The sequence below is a fragment of the Lynx canadensis genome, chromosome C1 (assembly GCF_007474595.2).
Source record: "Lynx canadensis isolate LIC74 chromosome C1, mLynCan4.pri.v2, whole genome shotgun sequence".
Lineage (NCBI taxonomy): Eukaryota > Metazoa > Chordata > Mammalia > Carnivora > Felidae > Lynx > Lynx canadensis.
In genome coordinates, this window is record NC_044310.1 from 15,819,575 (window position 1) to 15,836,386 (window position 16,812).

A 16,812-nucleotide genomic window follows, 5' to 3' on the forward strand; every position below is an offset into this window, starting at 1 on the left:
AGGGCGGGACTCACCTGGCAGGCACCTGTTTCGGGCTCACAGATCTCCGAGTGGCCGTGGCAGCTGCAACGTTCACAGGTGCCCAGGTAGAGTCCGCTGGGCATGCGTGTGTAGCCCGTGTCACAGTCCTGGGGGCAAGAAGACGGCAGTGGGAGGGGAGTCCTCGGCACCACCCATTCAGGGCAGCGCCCACTGAGTGTGGTGGGGCTGGGGGGGCGGGGCCTGGGGAGGAAGGGAGAGCTAAAGGAGGAGGAGCCAGGAAGCACCAAGGAGGACAAGGAGGTAGAGCCTGGCGCTCACCTGGCAGGATGGGCCGCGGTACCCGGGTGGGCAGGTACACTGTTCTACTTCCAGCGCGGGGTCCTGGCCGGTGTCCTCAGGCACAGCCACGTCCATGCTGATACCAGAGACCCTGGAAATGACAAGACCCGCTATAAATGAGCACACATTCTGTGCCAGGCATGCCCGGAGTCCCGAGTGGGATCATGTCGATTACAACCCTCCCAACAGCCCTGCTGCTGATGTTGTTGGGGCCCCGTCTGGATCCCCAGCTGGGTGTCCATCCCCCAGCTGGTGCAAGAGCTGTGGCGGATGGCTTCTACCTGCAACCTTCTCCAGAGAATGAGCCTTCTTTTCCTGGATCGAACATACCACCCTGCTCCCCCAGGGTGACCAATGACAGGTGGACCTAGGGTACAAAAGCCCCTTTGCCTCAAAGCAGAATGGCTCTGCAGAGCTCCCGGCGGGGTGAGGCTGAGGCTAGTTTTCATCTGAAACCACTTCCTGGCCTGGCCACTTCCTTTCCTTCGTCTGTGTGCCGTCCCCTCTGCCTCCCTCCCAGGTTTTCACTGTGAATCGTGAATCTCCAATCTCCATCTCAGGTTTGGCTTCTAAGGAATCCAACCTGAGAACAAGCCCCATGAGAGAGTCGCTGTTATAATTTCCATTTTACAGATGGGGAAACTGAGGCACAAAAGGCCACCCAGCCTGTATGTGGTAGAGCTGGCCCCTCTGTCCTCCAGCCCTGGCCCCACACACCTGCTCTCAGCTGGCCGCTGGCTGAAGGACGCCTGGATCAGGAGGGTGTCAATGCCCGCCAGGGCCATCAGCAGGTGTTCCCGTGTGGCCGGCTGCCCATCAGGCCGTTGCCATGCTTGCTGCCAAGGAAAGGACACGTGTGCTGCAAGCCCTGACATCTCGGGGTATCGACGCCCCTCCCCACGCAAGGCTTCAGGGAGTGCTGCTCACCTCCCGGAAGGGCACCGTGAAGGTGCTGGGCTGACCAGGGCTGGGCTGCTGGGAAGTGTGATGCTCTAAGACGATGCCATTGCCCTGCAATACAACCATCGGCTGCCCGTGCAGAGGTGTGGAGCCAGGCTGGGGCCGCTGGGTCACCGTGAAGCGCAGCTCTCCCCCATAGGAGGTCACCTGGGACACGAGGAGGACAGGTGCTCAGCCGAGGCCCCACAGTCTTGACATGCCACTGCTCCAGCCGCGTCTCCCACCTTTCCTCCAAGGGCACCAGGACATTCTTGCTTCCAAGCCTGGAATTCCTTTTCTCTTCCTCCCCCCGCTGCCCACCTTGTCCCCGCGAAAGCGTGAGGGGAGGCTCCAGAAGTAGGGTCCGGAGAGGAGGTTGTGGAAGGAGGAGAAGACCAGTTCTCCGGATGTGGGTGATGAGATGCCCTCGCTGGTGGTGTGGGTGCCTGCGGCGTTGGTCAGGCTGAACTGAGTGGGCTCCTCGGAAGCCCCACGCACCTGGGAGGGGGAGAAGAGGCCGGAACGGGGGCTGAGGTCTGGGACCGGCACGTGGCCCACCCTGGACTCAGCGGACCCACCGGTCTCCCTGCCCAGCCACCCTGCGTAGGTACCTGGGCGCGGCTCCAGGAGGAGCTGGTGCACTGGCGACTGACGCCCATGCAGAAGCACTTGAGGCAGCCGTCAGGGTTGCGGGCACTCAGGTGGAAAGAGCCGGCGACACACTCATTGCACAGACGCCCCACCACGTTGTTCTGCAGGCACAGAGCTGGGAGCTGCAGGACGGCCCACGGGAGGGGCTGCCTGGAGCTTCCAGCCTAATCTGCCCACATATTCTAAAGGGGACCCGAGGCCGGGAGAGCCATGGAAAGAGCACAGGTAAGCAGGGTTGCCACCATGTGAACCATGATTCTCAATTAATGGGAGCGTATGCAACCAATCTTTTTTCCCTTTTCTTTTTGGGTGCTAGGGGGCTCACAAATACATTTAGGTTTGAAATACAGCAACCTGGTTAAAACTGTCACTGCTGCTCTTTATGGAGTGTTTCATGCACTGTGCTAGTTCCTGTGCAACCATCATCTCATTTAATCCTTCTAAGTACTTTGAGAATTATGTGATACCTCCATGCTTCACACGAGGAAACGGAGGCTCAGAAACGGGAAATGATCTACGCAAGGTCACTCAGCTTGCTAATCTCCTCTGGGACTTAAGATCAGGAGTGCTTAACTCCAAAGTCTGTCCAGCTCTTCTTTCCATTGACACTCGATTCTCCCGGTCTTAATGCAAATAATGTCCCTCCTCTGAGCCTCCATTTGCTCATCTGTAAATTGGGGATGCTAATACCCCTATCGTCATGTCAGTGTGAGAATGCAAAAACAAACACAGATACAACAGTCGCATGAAGAAGGACTGGCAAAGGATCCGGGACTTGAACCCAGGTTACCGGACTCTCCAGCCAAGGCTCCTTCCCGATGCCAGGCCACCTCTCACGAGGGGAAGACTTGTCAGCGAGGCCCATCAGCCTCTGGCTAGGCCACCCCCCAGCAGCCAAGGAGCTGTGGGGGCCACCCCCCCTCCCAGCTGGGTGCCCGCCGGAGTCCCCTGGGGTGGGGGAGGGGAGGGCACGCGTACCTTACAGCGGCAGGCCTCCCCAGAGCTCCCCATGCTGCCTCGCTCGTCACAGCGCACGATCTCCTGGTCTGGAAGCACAAAGTGGGTGTTGGCAAGGCAGGTGGGAATGGGATGGACCCAGTCTGGCCAGGCAGGTGGCAGAGTGGGATGCCTCCCCGGGGATCATGGGGTTTGGGCTGGTGGGCAGCCTGGGGGAGTGCCAGGGGATGGCTGTGATACTCACTGGTGGGCCTGCACTTCCCGCCTGGCTGGATGGGGTTGCCCTCATATCCAGGGGCACAGCTGGTGGAGGGAGGGAGGGTCCTCAGTGGCACTTCTATGTCCCCACCCCGTACAGCCTGCTCCCCCCGGTCCCGGTCGGCTCTCCCTCACCTCTCACAGCGGCGGCCCGTGTAGCCTGGGGCACACGCATCACATGTGGCTTGGCCATCCGTGTCCAGGAAGCAGGTGTCTGAGAACCTGTGGGTATCCAGCGGCAGGACATGGGGCAGGGCTGCAACAATGGGCTGGGGTTGACACTCCCACCCCAAGAAATGATTGCTGCCCACATGGCACAGTATGCCATGAGACGTGATGTCGTCTCCCTGCCCACCATTTCCCTGCCCGTTTAGTTTTTTTCTTTTCTTTTTTTTTTTTTTTTTTTTAGCATTTATGTATTTTTGAGAGACAGAGAAACAGAGCACGAGCAGGGGAGGAGCAGAGAGAGGGGGAGACACAGAACCCAAAGCAGGCTCCAGGCTCCGAGCTGTCAGCACAGAACCCGATGCGGGGCTTGAACCCACGAACCTTGAGATCATGACCTGAGCGGAAGTCAGCCGCTTAGCTGACGAAGCCACCCAGGCGCCCCTAGATTTCTAAAAATTTTTTATTTTTACGTCATCTCTACACCTAACACGGGGCTTGAACGTACAGCCCTCGGATCAAGACTCACATGCTCTACCCACTGAGCCACCTAGGCGCCCTGTCCACCTATTCTCGATCCGCAGCCTCATAGCGATACTAGAAAGACAGATGGGCCCGTAATACAGGGAAGGAAGCTGAGGCCCAGAGAGGTCAAGGGGCATGGAAGAAGTCAGTGACGAGGTGAGGATTTGAACCCGGGTATCCCACCTCCCCGCCCAGAATATGCCCCTGGCCTGCTGTACTGCCCACTCCCCCCACCATATCTGCCCCACCCCGAGCTGGGTCTGACCTGCGGGAGGCGTCAATGTATGGGCAAGGGCAGGGTCGGCAGGCAGTGGCTGTGGCCTTTGTGGCGTCCCCGAAGAAACCAGCCTTGCACTTGTCGCACTGTGGCCCCTCTGTGTTGTGCTGGCAATTCTGGGAGGAAGGGGAAGAAGTGGTTCAGGTTCTACAGAGCAGTCCCTCTGCCCCACACTAGATTCTGAGGGTCGCCCTTTGAGGCTGGCCTCGATTCATCACTTCACATGGGCAGCCTGTTCCATAGAAGGTTCTAAACGCCTGCTTTATACTGACCTAAATCCGCCTCCCTCTTCTAATCTGCACCCACTGGCTATTTCAACCCTCTGGAATCGGTTTCTTCTATCTTACGGACCTCCTGAGGAATTTGAAGATGTAGCTTGAGCCTTGTCTTCAGTCAGCTCCAAAATCCCCGCCCCCTCCACTATTCCTTAGAAACTCATATGATTTCCAGGCTTCTTCCCCTTAGGGCTGCCCTGCTAAGGATGATCTTTAACACAGTACTCTCCAGGAATGCTCTGAGCAGGGTGGAAGAGAGTAGGACTTTCACCTCCCTTATCTGGACATTTTATCTCTGTTAATGCAACCAGAGGTCACGATAGTTTAGCTAGCAGCCAGGACAGCCATTCCAGAGGCTCATGCTAAGCTTATGGGCACCAGAAGGCTTCAGCTTGGGCCTCCCACCTATCTATGCTCCCGGGCCCTAGCCAGCGTCCGAGGGTCAACTGGCCCCACTCACCAGGCAGTGGCCATACACAGGGTCACAAGAGCTGGCATGCCCATTGCAGTTGCAGCCAGAGCAGGTGCCCAGGTAGGGCCCACCAGGCACCCGGGTGAAATGGGCATCACAGCTCTCGCAGGATAAGCCAGAGTAGCCAATGGGGCATCTGTGGGGACAGGACCAGGAGAGTGGTTACAGGAACCGTAAGGGCCCTGCCGTTTCCCCCCTATCCTGGCTGGGGACTCTGCCAGCTCAGGCACCTGCACTCCTCCACGCTGTGGGCCCGGCCGTGGCTGGTGGCGTGGCTGACGGTGGTATCCATGGCAATGTCACTCAGTCCCACGCTGGCCATCTTGGCATTGTACACTGTTTGGATGAGCACAGCCTCCAGGCTCTGCAGCACCTGCAACATCTCGGCCCGCTGCACTGGCCGGCCAGACTCATGGACCCAGTGCTCCTAGATATGAACAGAGGTGCGTGGGGGGCATCACGCATTAGCACCTGCCCGGCCTGCGGCCCCTTCACGCCCAGCCCCGAGAGCTCAGGCACCACCTACCTCCGAGAACTGAACCTGACGCTGGTTCAGCGTGCCAGGCTGGGTGGGCACGTGCCCTCGGGAGAGGAGGCGATATCCGGCTCCCACGAGGACCACGTCTGGCCGCTGCACTGGCTCCAGCATGCCTCGGGCCAGCTCATAGCGCACCTTGTAGCGCAGGGAGCCACCGTAGGAGTCCACCTGGCCGATACAGGGCCGGTCAGGGCAGGGAAGGGGGCACACCTGATGCCTGCTGCGTGTCCCGTCACCCCTTCCTCCGCCCCTCCGTGTCCAGTGCTCGCCGTATGCCTGGCACAGAGCTGGGCACAGGGAGGCAGAGCTGGGTGGGGCTTGGCTCTGCCTTTGGGACGCTAGGTCTCCAGAGCTGAGTCTGTCCTGCTGCCCACCGGCTTCAGAGGGAGCGGAGCCCAGGCAGGTTGTGGGCCTGTGAGGGGGGCTTGGCCCTTTCCCCACCCGGAGCAGCAGGCCGGTCCCTCACCTTGTTGCCCAGGAACTGCTCGGGCAGAGCCCAGAAAGAGTCATGCACCAGGAAGCGTCGGGACAGGTCGACCAGCTGGAACTCCTGCACAGCGGGGTCGATCTGCAGCTGGGTGGAGGAGAGGGGCGGCATGCCGGGCTGTGCGGGCATTGTTACGTTCACGCCTGCGGGCGGCAAGAGGGAGGGCTGAGGGCTGCAGCACATGCCTGCCAGAGATACCCACCCTGAAAGGCAGTTAGCCAGAAAGACGGGAAGGTTCTGGGAGAAAGCTGATTTAAAGAGAACTTCGGTCTCTTTCGCCAAGTTAAAAATGTTTTTCTCTTCCCTACGGTTTTGGAGCAGTGCTTCCTAAAGCATGCTCTGGGGAAAGTCAGTGCTGAAGAATGACAGCTGGGAACGACAGGGTCAGAAAAAGGTCAAGGGAATGGATTCTTTGTAGCAGGACTTCTCAGAGCCTTTGGTTTTGAGGACAGATCCGTGGACTGTCAGCGTTGGAACGGCCCTCAGGGGGCAGTAGAGAGTTACCCGGGGCTGAAGAACAGACGCCAAGTCCTGGTTCAACCACCCTCCCCAGATGTAGGGGTTTGAAAAAAGGCCTCAGTTTCCTTATGTGTAAAATGGACATAATACTAGTTTGCTTCATAAGGTTATTAGGAAGAGAAACTGAGCAAATTGATATGAAATGCTTATAAAACAGAGTGTGGCACAAAAGAAGCACTCAAAAACAATTAGCTGTTGTTATTGTTACTATTATGATGGGTCATCTAGTCCAATTGCCCCCCTGCCACACACACACACACACACACACACACACACACACACACACACACGTGCGATTTCTCTCTACAGCATCCTTCCAGATCTCTACTGCAGCATTAACTATCCAAGAGAAATTTTTGTGAGGACAGAAATGTTCTACACTTGTATTCTCCAATATAGTACATTGTGGGCACTTGAAATGTGGCGAGTGTGGCCGAGAAAGTGAATTAATTAATTTTAATTTAAAGAGCCACATGTTGTTAGTGACTACCACATTGAGCAGCTCTAATGGATGGGGGGCTCATTACCTCCAAAGGCAGTCCCTCCCAACCCTGGACAGTTCTGACTCTTAGAAATTCCTTCCTTGTGGGGCGCCTGGGTGGCGCAGTCGGTCAGGCGTCCAACTTCGGCTCAGGTCATGATCTCACGGTCCGTGAGTTCGAGCCCCGCGTCGGGCTCTGTGCTGACAGCTCGGAGCCTGGAGCCTGCTTCGGATTCTGGGTCTCCCTCTCTCTCTGCCCCTCCCCCACCCACGCTCTGTCTCTCTCTCTCTATCAGACAATGAATAAACGTTAAAAAAAAAAATTAAAAAAAAAAGAAAAGAAATTCCTTCCCTGTGCTAAGTCTACATCTGTCTGGAAGTAGCTTCTCCCCTCGATCGTAAATGAAATCCCTGTACCCACGGATGAATCCAGACCCTCACCTGCAGAATGACCATACATAGCCCTCGAGACCAGGCCACATTTCCCCCGGCCTGCTTTCCTCTCTCCCTTCCAGGGATGTTTTCAGAGCTCCTGCCCCCTAGTCACCATCCACGCACAGGCCAACCTGCTCACGCTGGAATCCCTGCCCACCCTGACCATTCTGATTCCAGTCAGACAGGCCTGGGTTCCGGTTCTCCTCTAAACAGCTGTGTGTAACCCTAGGGAGGCCCCACCATCTCTCAGAGGACCTCAGGGTCCTCACCTTAGGAGAGTAAGAACAGCTCTGACCACGCAAGGGCTAGTGGCTGTCCAATGACTGTCAAGCCACAGCACTGACCGAGTGCTTACTAGGTGGGCATCTAAGCCCCTCCTTGCATTTAATCCTTTGTGATTAATGATATGGGAGGCAGCCTGATGTCAGGCGGTAAATGAGGGCTGGGACTTGAACCCACGTCCTTGTGATTTCTGGGCCCGGGCCATTCTGCCAGAGATAACACAGGCCAACTGCGTTCCTGCCTTTATGTTTGGGAAAACAGGCCTAGAGAAGCCAACAGTCACACAGACAGTAACTGGGGCAGCTGGAGGTCAGCCCCAGGCTAAGAAGATGCCCAAGCCTGGTTCTTCGGCTCTGGGGACACTGGCACCTCTCAGTCTCTCAGGAGGAGGATGACGAGGATGGTGACGATGACACCAGGGCACATGGACGGGGCACTGACCATGGATGAGCATGGCTTATCTGTATTAACCCGTTGAGTCCTTACAGCAACGCGGGGTAGACAGTTCCTATTTTATCCCCATTTCGTAGATGAGAACGTTGAGACAAGAGAAAGCAACTTGACCACGGGCACACAGCTCGTAAGGGAGTATCAGAATTTAAACAAGGAATCTGGCCCCAGAGCCCATCCTCTTCATAACCCAAAGCGGGCAGACGTCAAGTGTGGGTGCGGCTTTTCCTAAAACGTTTGTTTTCCCTCAAGTGCTGTTCTTACAGGGCTCAGCCTTTCTTCAGAGACCCTGCACCCCTCCGTGAACCCGGCCCCATCTGCCCGCACGTGCTGTGCTCCCATATCTGCCCTCTTGCCTCCCCCCCAAGCCCACCACAGCGCCTGCCCACCTGCCCGCCCGCCAACGCACCCTTGAAGTCATTGGGCTGGTCAAAGCGGAGCCGGATCTGGTCTCGGAAGCGGCGGCTGCTCTGGCAAATGCTGGTGACCCCAAAGCAGAAGCAGGGCAGGCAGGAGGCGCTGGGCTCCAGGTAGAAGTGCCCGTCGGGGCAGGGCCCTGCCGGGTGGCATGGGAATGGGCTGCGGCTGGTCACCAGCAAGCAGCCCTGGCCCCACCAGCCCCCCCAGGGCCCGTGTGCCCGCTGGCCGTACCTCGCTTTGGAATGAGCTCCAGGACCCCGTCGGGAATGCCGAACACCATGCCCCGGGCATTCATGGCCTCACAGGTATAGGCGCCCTGGTCTGCCTCCTTCACATCACGGATGGTCAGTGTGCCACGGCCTCCTTCGCTGGTCACTGTCACCCTGGAGGGCCCCGAGACAGAGGTGGGGTCAGGCCGGGGCCACTGGCCCAGCGCCCCCCACATCTCCAGCGCCTGCCCGGGCTCAGAGCCATACCTGGGATGAGAGGGGATGTGGCCCCAGTTAAGCCTCCAGTTGATGATGGGGGTGGGGACGCCAATGGCCACACAGGTGAAGGTCACTGTCTGGCCCCGGGAAGCCTGGATGGACTCCTGGGGAGGGGTCACCACCTGTGGGGGCACTGGGGAGACCAGAGCAGGAGTGAGGGGTATGAAGGGCACAGGGAGGAGGAGTGGGGGAGGAGAGAAGGGCTGAGACTGTGGACGGCGGGCGCTGGGGCCGGTGGTTCGCCAACACCCCCCTGCCCCCCCACGGCTCCACCCCCCTGCCCCTGCTCACTGCAGCCAAATTCATCACTGCGGTCGGGACAGTCACTCTCCTCGTCACAGTGGAAGCTGGCTGGGATGCACGTGTTTGTGGAGACACAGCGGAACTGCGTGGGCCCGCACACATCCTCGGGGCGCTTGGCAGCTAGGGGACAGAGCCAGGGGGTGTGGGCAGCAGGCCCCGCCCTCAGGGGGGGACCACTCCCACTCCCTACCTGCCCACCTTCCCTGGTGTCCCCAGGATCACTCCCTCATCTCATCCTCGTGACACACAGCTGCCCTGACACTGCCCACCGTCACTAGTCGGCCATCAAATGGCTCATCACGGTTCTCTGTCCTCACCACTCACTCCACCTGCGCTCCCCAGAACAGAGACATACCTGGCACGTTAGAGTCATTCAGCAACTCCCACATCCAGCCACCCTCACAAGCACAAGACCTCTGTCAAAAGCACAGGCAAAGTGGCCGGATCCCCAGACACCAGGTGAGACCTGGTGCAGTTCTATCAGAAAGGCCTGGCAAGGGACCCTGCCACAGCCCGAACCTCGCTGCTCTGTCCCCTCTGACTGGCCTGGGGTGGCCCCTGACCTGAGGCGGCCACCTGTGGACTGGCCAGAGGCCTGAAGTCGGCCTGGCACCAGGGCTGGGCCCGAGGCATCTGTAGTAGGGGGGGACTGACACTCTTCCTCAGGGAGACTGACCTTAAGATAGACACACGGACGGGGACAGAGAAGGCAGAGTGGCGTAGGAGAGGAGGCCACACATCTGCAGAGAAGGAAGTGAGAGAAGGCCAGGAGGCAGCTATCTACCGACCTGGGGGTTTCTGTCCCAACGCCCTCTGAGCCCCCAAGGCCACTTAGCTTTCACGTTCTCTGTTCGGGGCTCTGACAACCAGGACTTGGTCTCCTGGGACTTTTCCCCAGATGAGAAGTGCTTTTCAACTAAAGCCCTCAATTACTTCTCTTTCCCAAGGGGCTGTCTCGTCAGACAAGCTTCGAGCCACAGGAAGGACATCCTAACAAGTGGCCCGCTGTCGCTTCTTTCCAGCGTGGACCGTGGGGCAGGGAAGGTAGAGAGGAAGGCGAGGAGCTACCAGTGGACAGGACCGTAGGAATGTCAACATGTGATCCGGGATCACAGAGAAATGGTTTGAAGATTATCGTCAATCTCAGACTAAAAATCTCCAGCAGGACAGGACGCTCAGATGCTACCCGATAGGGTGTTTGTCTCTCCAGCCTCACCCATCAGCTGTTATAATGTCCTTAACATTGACTAGGTGGATGGACGTCAGCCGGGTGGATAGTTGGGTGTCCGACAGTTGGTTGGACGGATGGATAAGAGAAAGGAAGGATGTTGGGTCGACGGGCGGACAGGTGGATGAAGAGCTATGAGAACAGACAGCCGAAGGGACAGACAGCTGGGGGAATGGATGGATGGACCAATGAACGATGGATGGATGGCTGAATGGGGAGATGACAGAGAGCTGGGCAGATGGATGTCCAAAAAACTCAGAACTAGCTCTATGTGAAGAACCCCTATACTTGTCCGGGAAAGGCTTTGACTCCCTCACCTGCCAAGAGTCCGATCATCAGGGGACATTGGGGTATGAAGCCCTCTCAGCCACTTGTCTGACCTATACTCAAGCATAAATAACCAAGAGAAGATTAATGGTACTGAACTAAAGAAAAGAAACAAGGAGCCATCAGCCACAGGCAGTCTGGCCGCAGTGATTCCCTACCAAGTTCAGCTCAGAGCCGAGACCCCTCACTGCTGGGGTCAGAGAGAGAAAAACCCTCCAGTCTGTCCCCAGGGCCTTCACAAGAGAGCAGGGGGAATAGGGCCTGGATGGACCCCAGGACACTCACGGCAGTTGGCCTCATCGGTGCGGTCCTCACAGTCAAAGTCGCCGTCACAGTGCCACAGCTTCAGGGCGCAGTGCCCGTTCCCACAGGCGAACTCATTGGGCTCGCATGGCGGGGGGGGACCTGGGGGACCAGGCCGGGTTCAGCCAGCGGCCCTGCCCCCCGCCAGCCCCGCGACTCCCGCACCCTGGGTCCTCACCGCAGTTCAGCTCATCACTGCCGTTCTTGCAGTCCTCCTGCCCGTCACAGATGTAGTCCTTGGGGATGCACTGCCCGTCGTGGCACATGGCCTCGTGGGGCCCGCACGGCACAGGCCTGGCTATCCCGGGGAGCAGAGGCTGCGGAGCGGGGGTGCCCGGCAGCTGCTGAATGGTGGTTGCCTCCAGCCAGGGCACCGGCGGTGGGGTCTCCACCAGAGTGGGGGACACGGAGCTGACCGCTGGGACCTCCTCCTCTGTGGACAGAGCCCTCCTGGTGTTGGCACGGTCCTCGGCCCCAGCCCCCACACCGCCCAGGCCCTCCCTGTACCTCCCTGCCACACACGGTGCCCCCACCCTGTCCTCCTGCCCACCTCCCTCAGAGCCCCCCGCCCGCACCAAACCCTCACGGTTGACACGGAGGCCCAGGGGTACCCCGGCCCTGCCCGGTGTCTCGGGCCACTTGTGGCCCCGGCCGGCCCCTCACCGCAATTGAGCTCGTCAGACATGTCCCTGCAGTCGGGCCTCCGGTCACAGCGATACTCCAGAGCCACACACTCGTTGTGGCTGTGGCAGGCGAACTCGGCCTCGGTGCAGACTCTTGAGAACTGGGGCACTGTGGGGGTTGGAGGGCGTCAGAGGGGCAGGGTGGGAAGGGGGGGCGGGAGGTGTCGTGGGCAGCACAGGCACCGCGTGGCTGGCAGGGGGCTTCAGCGCCCTGCGTCCGGCAGACTCGAGTGAGGCAGAGGGGCACACGGTGGACACATCACGGCACACGTGGGACAGGGGACGGGTGGCGGTGGCCTCAGCCATCCCTTCCATAAACCCCACACACGGTTAGCAAGCCACACGCATGCAACCACCACATCACACGCGTGCAGGCCACAGCCTGGCCCAGTGAGGACGGAGGGGAAGGGGAGAGAGGGCAACTTGTGGGCCACGCCCAGCCGTCTCGCCCTCATCCTTCCTTTCCCTCCGTCCATGAACTTGTCCGGGTACCTGGCCGGCCTAGGTCTGGCTTACACTCTCACCTGGTGTCACTGCGGCCGCCACGGCGGCCGGAGGGGGCGGGGGTGTCTGTGCTGGAAAGGAAGGTGTGATCAGCACGGTCCCGTCTGGGACCTGGGAGCCGTGGGCTGCAGGGCCGAGCCAGGCCCATCCCACCATCCCTAACCAGGAAGGCCCACTGAAAAGTGGGGAGGAGAGGGCTGGGCCCCCAGCCATCTTCCGGTCTGGGCCCGGGGAAGAGCAAACTTGATCTCTGGGTGCGTTCTTTGGGGATTTATGTGCCAAATGACAGAGGCGATGGCCACACTGTCTTCTTCCGATCTGGCTACGCCATGATAGGGAAAGCACTTGTTCAGCTCTGGGTTTCCTGACTCAGGGATGGTGACGGCTCTGAGAAACGGAGCCTGGGGCCTGTCTGGCTTGGAGAAGCCAAGACCCAGGGAGTCAAAGTAGGAGCCTGGGGCTGGGGGGTGCCGTGCAAAGAAACCTGAGCTGACCGAGAGCTCAAAGGCCAGTCCTTTGCATCTGATAGCTGTGTGACCAGGGGCCGTTCTCTTGTTCTCGCTGAGCCTCAGGTGCTGTGCTCTCTCATGTCATCATGGGTTCTGGCAAGACTGGCACAGACATGGGGCTTTGTGGAAGTTCTGGCTTTTCCACCAATGCCTATGTGAATTGGGACAAGCCACTTGTCCTTCCTGGGCCTCAGCCCCCTCATGTCTAAAATAAGAGAAATATTGGGGCGCCTGGGTGGCGCAGTCGGTTAGGCGTCCGACTTCAGCCAGGTCACGATCTCGCGGTCCGTGAGTTCGAGCCCCGCGTCAGGCTCTGGGCTGATGGCTCGGAGCCTGGAGCCTGTTTCCGATTCTGTGTCTCCCTCTCTCTCTGCCCCTCCCCCGTTCATGCTCTGTCTCTCTCTGTCCCAAAAATAAATAAAAAAACGTTGAAAAAAAAATTATTAAAATAAGAGAAATATCTACTTCACAGGAATTATGAAGGCTGGACGGAGGCTGGATACAATGGCTTTACTGAACGCCCAGCACATAGTCAGCTCTCGGTAAACATTTGTTGGTTATTATTAAATGCAAATGCGTTTGGATCTGAAAGTTCTATATGCAGAAATAGTATGAGTTCTATTGTCAGTGTACAGAGGTCTAGAGACAGAGAGAGTGAGTGGAGATTAAATCTAACCAGGTACATGTTAGGGGCGCCTGGGAGGCGCAGTTGGTTAAGCATCCGACTCTTGATCTCGGCTCAGGTCATGACCTCACGGTTTGTGAGATCGAGCCCTGTGGCATCAGGCTCTGTGCTGACAGCACGGAGCCTGCTTGGGATTCTCTCTCTCTCCCTCTCTCTCTCTGCCCCTCACCTGCCTGTGCTCTCACTCTCTCTCTCTCAAAATAAATAAATAAACTTAAAACATTTTTTTTAAATTAAAAAACATAATTTGGTACATGCTAGAGGAAACAGGTTATACTCAACCCAAGCCAGGACTGCACAGAGACTGATGGGGCGGACTCAGGTAGTGAGCTCCCTGTCCCTAGTGGTATACAGGCCCCAAGCCAGAAGAGCCCACGGAGGGGACACTGGGAGGAACGAAGAAGCGCTCCGGGTCCCAGGATGGGCTTACCTGTGCCCAGGCGCCGGAACTGGAATCCCTGGGGAGAGGTGACGTAGGAGGCAACAGAGCCGCTGGAAATGACGGTATGAAGCACTTCCTGAATCTGAGCCCCGTCTGCATTCCCTTCGGAGCCCACGTCCAGCTCCACGAAGACCCAGCCGTCCAGCTCCCTAGGGATGGGGATGGGGCAGGGGAGCAGGATGAGAAAGACACCTGCAGCCTCAGCTCCTCCCTCCGCCCCCTGCCTGAGGCTCAGGCCCGATCTCCTGACTCTGTGCCTGTTCCCAGACAGCCTGGAACCCAAGCGGGGCAATTTAAGGTCTCAACTGTCTCCCCAAATTCCTGACCTTCCACCGACCGAGATCCACCTCATTAGGCGTCTCTTACTTCCCCTCCTTGTCACCTCCCTCCAGGTCAGCCCCCCCCCCTTCCCTGACCGGCCCCCCCAGGGGACCCTTCTCACTTGATGAACACCACACTGACAACCTGGTCTCCGGGAATCTTCAAGTACTCCGACTCAAGCTGCAGAGTGACACGGCACCGTCAGCCTCCAGATACCTTCACCCCATCCTGTCCCGCCCCCCACCCTCGGGGAGCGCCCAAGCCCCTTCACCTCACCGTGTCGACCACAGCCTCGGACACTTCCCGGAACTCCTCGGAGCCCGCATCCTCCAGCTGAGGGCTGTAGCGGATGGAGCGAGTGAAGTTTACCAGGGCCCGGAAATAAACTGCAGAGAGGAGCGGGCTGTCACCAGGAGGGGTCCGGCCTGGCATATGGCGGCCCCGGGCCGCTGGGCCAGGGGGTGGAGATTTGGGGATGGTCTCCAGCGGCCTCTGGCCCAGCCCGCACCCGTGGGCCCACAGCCATGCCCAGCACTGCCCGTACGAGCACTGGTCACAGTGGCTGTGGCAGGCCTGCCCAGGGTCAAAGCCGAGGCCCCACCCATAAGTGAGGGGCCTCAGCCAATGGGAAAGTAGCCTGACGCAGAAACTAAGTGATGGTGCAGAAGAGACCCCCGGCGGCACAGAGGAAGGCTGGACAAGAAGAACTGGCTTCCAGAGGAGGCTGGCCTGGCACAGGGGTCACCCACAAGGGACCGAGACATGCCTCCCACTCCTCCCTGGCTGGTTCTAGTCACCCCTCAGGGCTCTCAGCTCAGCCATCACCTCCTCCAAGAAGAGCACTTGAACTGGCCTCCACCCTCCAACCCCGGCTGGGTTAGAGACCCCTGCTCAGGACCACCGCCCCCCTCCCCTGTGCTTCCTCCATCAGAACACCTTCCCTCCTGCATCGTGTCGATCCTGCCTGGTCACGCACGGACTGTAGACTATCATGTGAAAACCAGGGGTTCTGAGGTCAGCCACACCACAGGCACTGACCTCACCTCTCTGAGCTTCTGTTTCCTCCTCAGTCGAATGAGGATGCTAATTACACTTACCACCCCGGGTGGCTGTAGGGAATAAATGACATCGTGCTTACACGCACATCTCCCCATGCACAGTGTTGCGACACCTGGCACAGGGCAAGTGCCGGAGAATCAGAAGCTGTGGTCGCTTTCACTACCCCCTAGAATAAACCTGATGAGAGGGCAACCTGCATCTCATTCACCTCTGTATCCCCAGAGTTAGTGCTTGGCCCACAGTGGGTGCCTAATACACGAGGGATGAATATCAGATTGATGTGAGCATATACACACAACTGTTCTTAAGAACCCACTATACAAGACATTTTATTCACATTAAATCTCATAATGTTCATGAGTTCATATGAACATGAGTTCAATTCATATCATATGCCTATGGTACACATAGACTAGTGTGCTACACGTACACAAAGAAACTGTTTCTTGAGCACCTATTATGTACAAGATTTTTAAAAAAATATTTATTTTGAGAAAGAGAGAGAGAAAGAGTGTGAGCAGGGGAGGGGCAGGGAGAGAGGGAGACAGAGAATCCCAAGCAGGCTCCATGCTCTCAGCGCAGAGCCTGACGCGGGGCTCGATCCTACAAACCACGAGATCATGACCCGAGCCAAAATCAAGAGTCAGATGCTTAAAAAAAAAAAAAAAAAAAAAAGAGTCAGATGCTTAACCGACTGAGCCACCCAGGCACCCTGTACAAGATTGTTAACGTATTAAATTTTAGAACATTCATGAACTTAGGTATTAATTATAAATGCCAAGTTAATGAGTTACAAATAAGTTTAAATATGTATAAGTGTTTATTTTTTTTAAATTTTTTTTTTCAACGTTTATTTATTTTTGGGACAGAGAGAGACAGAGCATGAACGGGGGAGGGGCAGAGAGAGAGGGAGACACAGAATCAGAAACAGGCTCCAGGCTCTGAGCCATCAGCCCAGAGCCTGACACGGGGCTCGAACTCGCGGACCGCGAGATCGTGACCTGGCTGAAGTCGGACGCTTAACCGACTGCGCCACCCAGGCGCCCCTAAATATGTATAAGTGTTTAGAACAGAGTCTGGCACATAGCAGGTGCCTATTAAATGACAGACAATAAACACATATCAGATTGGTGTGAGCATACACATACAACTGTTTCTTAAGCACCTACCGTATAAAGATGTTTTATATGTATTAAATATCACATTCGTGAGTTCATATGGAAGTTGTACAAGTTAATACAAGCTGCAAATAAGTCACACACACACACACACGCGTGCGCGCGCACACACGTGCACACACAGTTTCCTGAGCATTATATACAAGATTTTTTTTAAAAAATGTTTTCAATGTTTATTTTTGAGAGAGACACAGCATGAGCAGGGGAGAGATAGAGCGGGAGACAGAATCTGAAGTTGGGCTTCAGGCTCCAGACTGTCAGCACAGAGCCCAACATGGAGCTTGAACCCACGAACCGTGAGATCATGACCTGAACCAAAGTCGGACGCTT

General features: G+C 57.3%; 1 protein-coding gene across 11 annotated transcripts in view; it reads right to left on the minus strand.

Moving 5' to 3' along the window:
* HSPG2 (heparan sulfate proteoglycan 2) overlaps positions 1-16,812 on the minus strand; it is a 99,438-nt gene that overhangs the window by 44,125 nt on the left and 38,501 nt on the right. For 5 of the 11 annotated variants that reach the window (XM_030328211.1, XM_030328217.1, XM_030328212.1 and 2 more), the window contains exons 4-28: positions 14,522-14,631; positions 14,367-14,425; positions 13,913-14,073; positions 12,309-12,359; positions 11,765-11,893; positions 11,280-11,534; positions 11,084-11,203; positions 9,232-9,363; positions 8,929-9,073; positions 8,684-8,835; positions 8,442-8,588; positions 5,845-6,008; positions 5,367-5,546; positions 5,071-5,267; positions 4,829-4,976; positions 4,082-4,209; positions 3,262-3,348; positions 3,113-3,171; positions 2,890-2,957; positions 1,872-2,033; positions 1,582-1,758; positions 1,249-1,428; positions 1,039-1,157; positions 301-412; positions 15-128 (exon numbers count right to left, since the gene is read on the minus strand). In XM_030328211.1, the coding sequence (XP_030184071.1) occupies positions 15-128; positions 301-412; positions 1,039-1,157; positions 1,249-1,428; positions 1,582-1,758; positions 1,872-2,033; positions 2,890-2,957; positions 3,113-3,171; positions 3,262-3,348; positions 4,082-4,209; positions 4,829-4,976; positions 5,071-5,267; positions 5,367-5,546; positions 5,845-6,008; positions 8,442-8,588; positions 8,684-8,835; positions 8,929-9,073; positions 9,232-9,363; positions 11,084-11,203; positions 11,280-11,534; positions 11,765-11,893; positions 12,309-12,359; positions 13,913-14,073; positions 14,367-14,425; positions 14,522-14,631 (3,356 nt within the window). The remainder of the gene's footprint in view (positions 1-14; positions 129-300; positions 413-1,038; positions 1,158-1,248; positions 1,429-1,581; positions 1,759-1,871; positions 2,034-2,889; positions 2,958-3,112; positions 3,172-3,261; positions 3,349-4,081; positions 4,210-4,828; positions 4,977-5,070; positions 5,268-5,366; positions 5,547-5,844; positions 6,009-8,441; positions 8,589-8,683; positions 8,836-8,928; positions 9,074-9,231; positions 9,364-11,083; positions 11,204-11,279; positions 11,535-11,764; positions 11,894-12,308; positions 12,360-13,912; positions 14,074-14,366; positions 14,426-14,521; positions 14,632-16,812) is intronic. The other 6 variants (XM_030328220.1, XM_030328216.1, XM_030328219.1 and 3 more) reach the window with 3 other exon arrangements.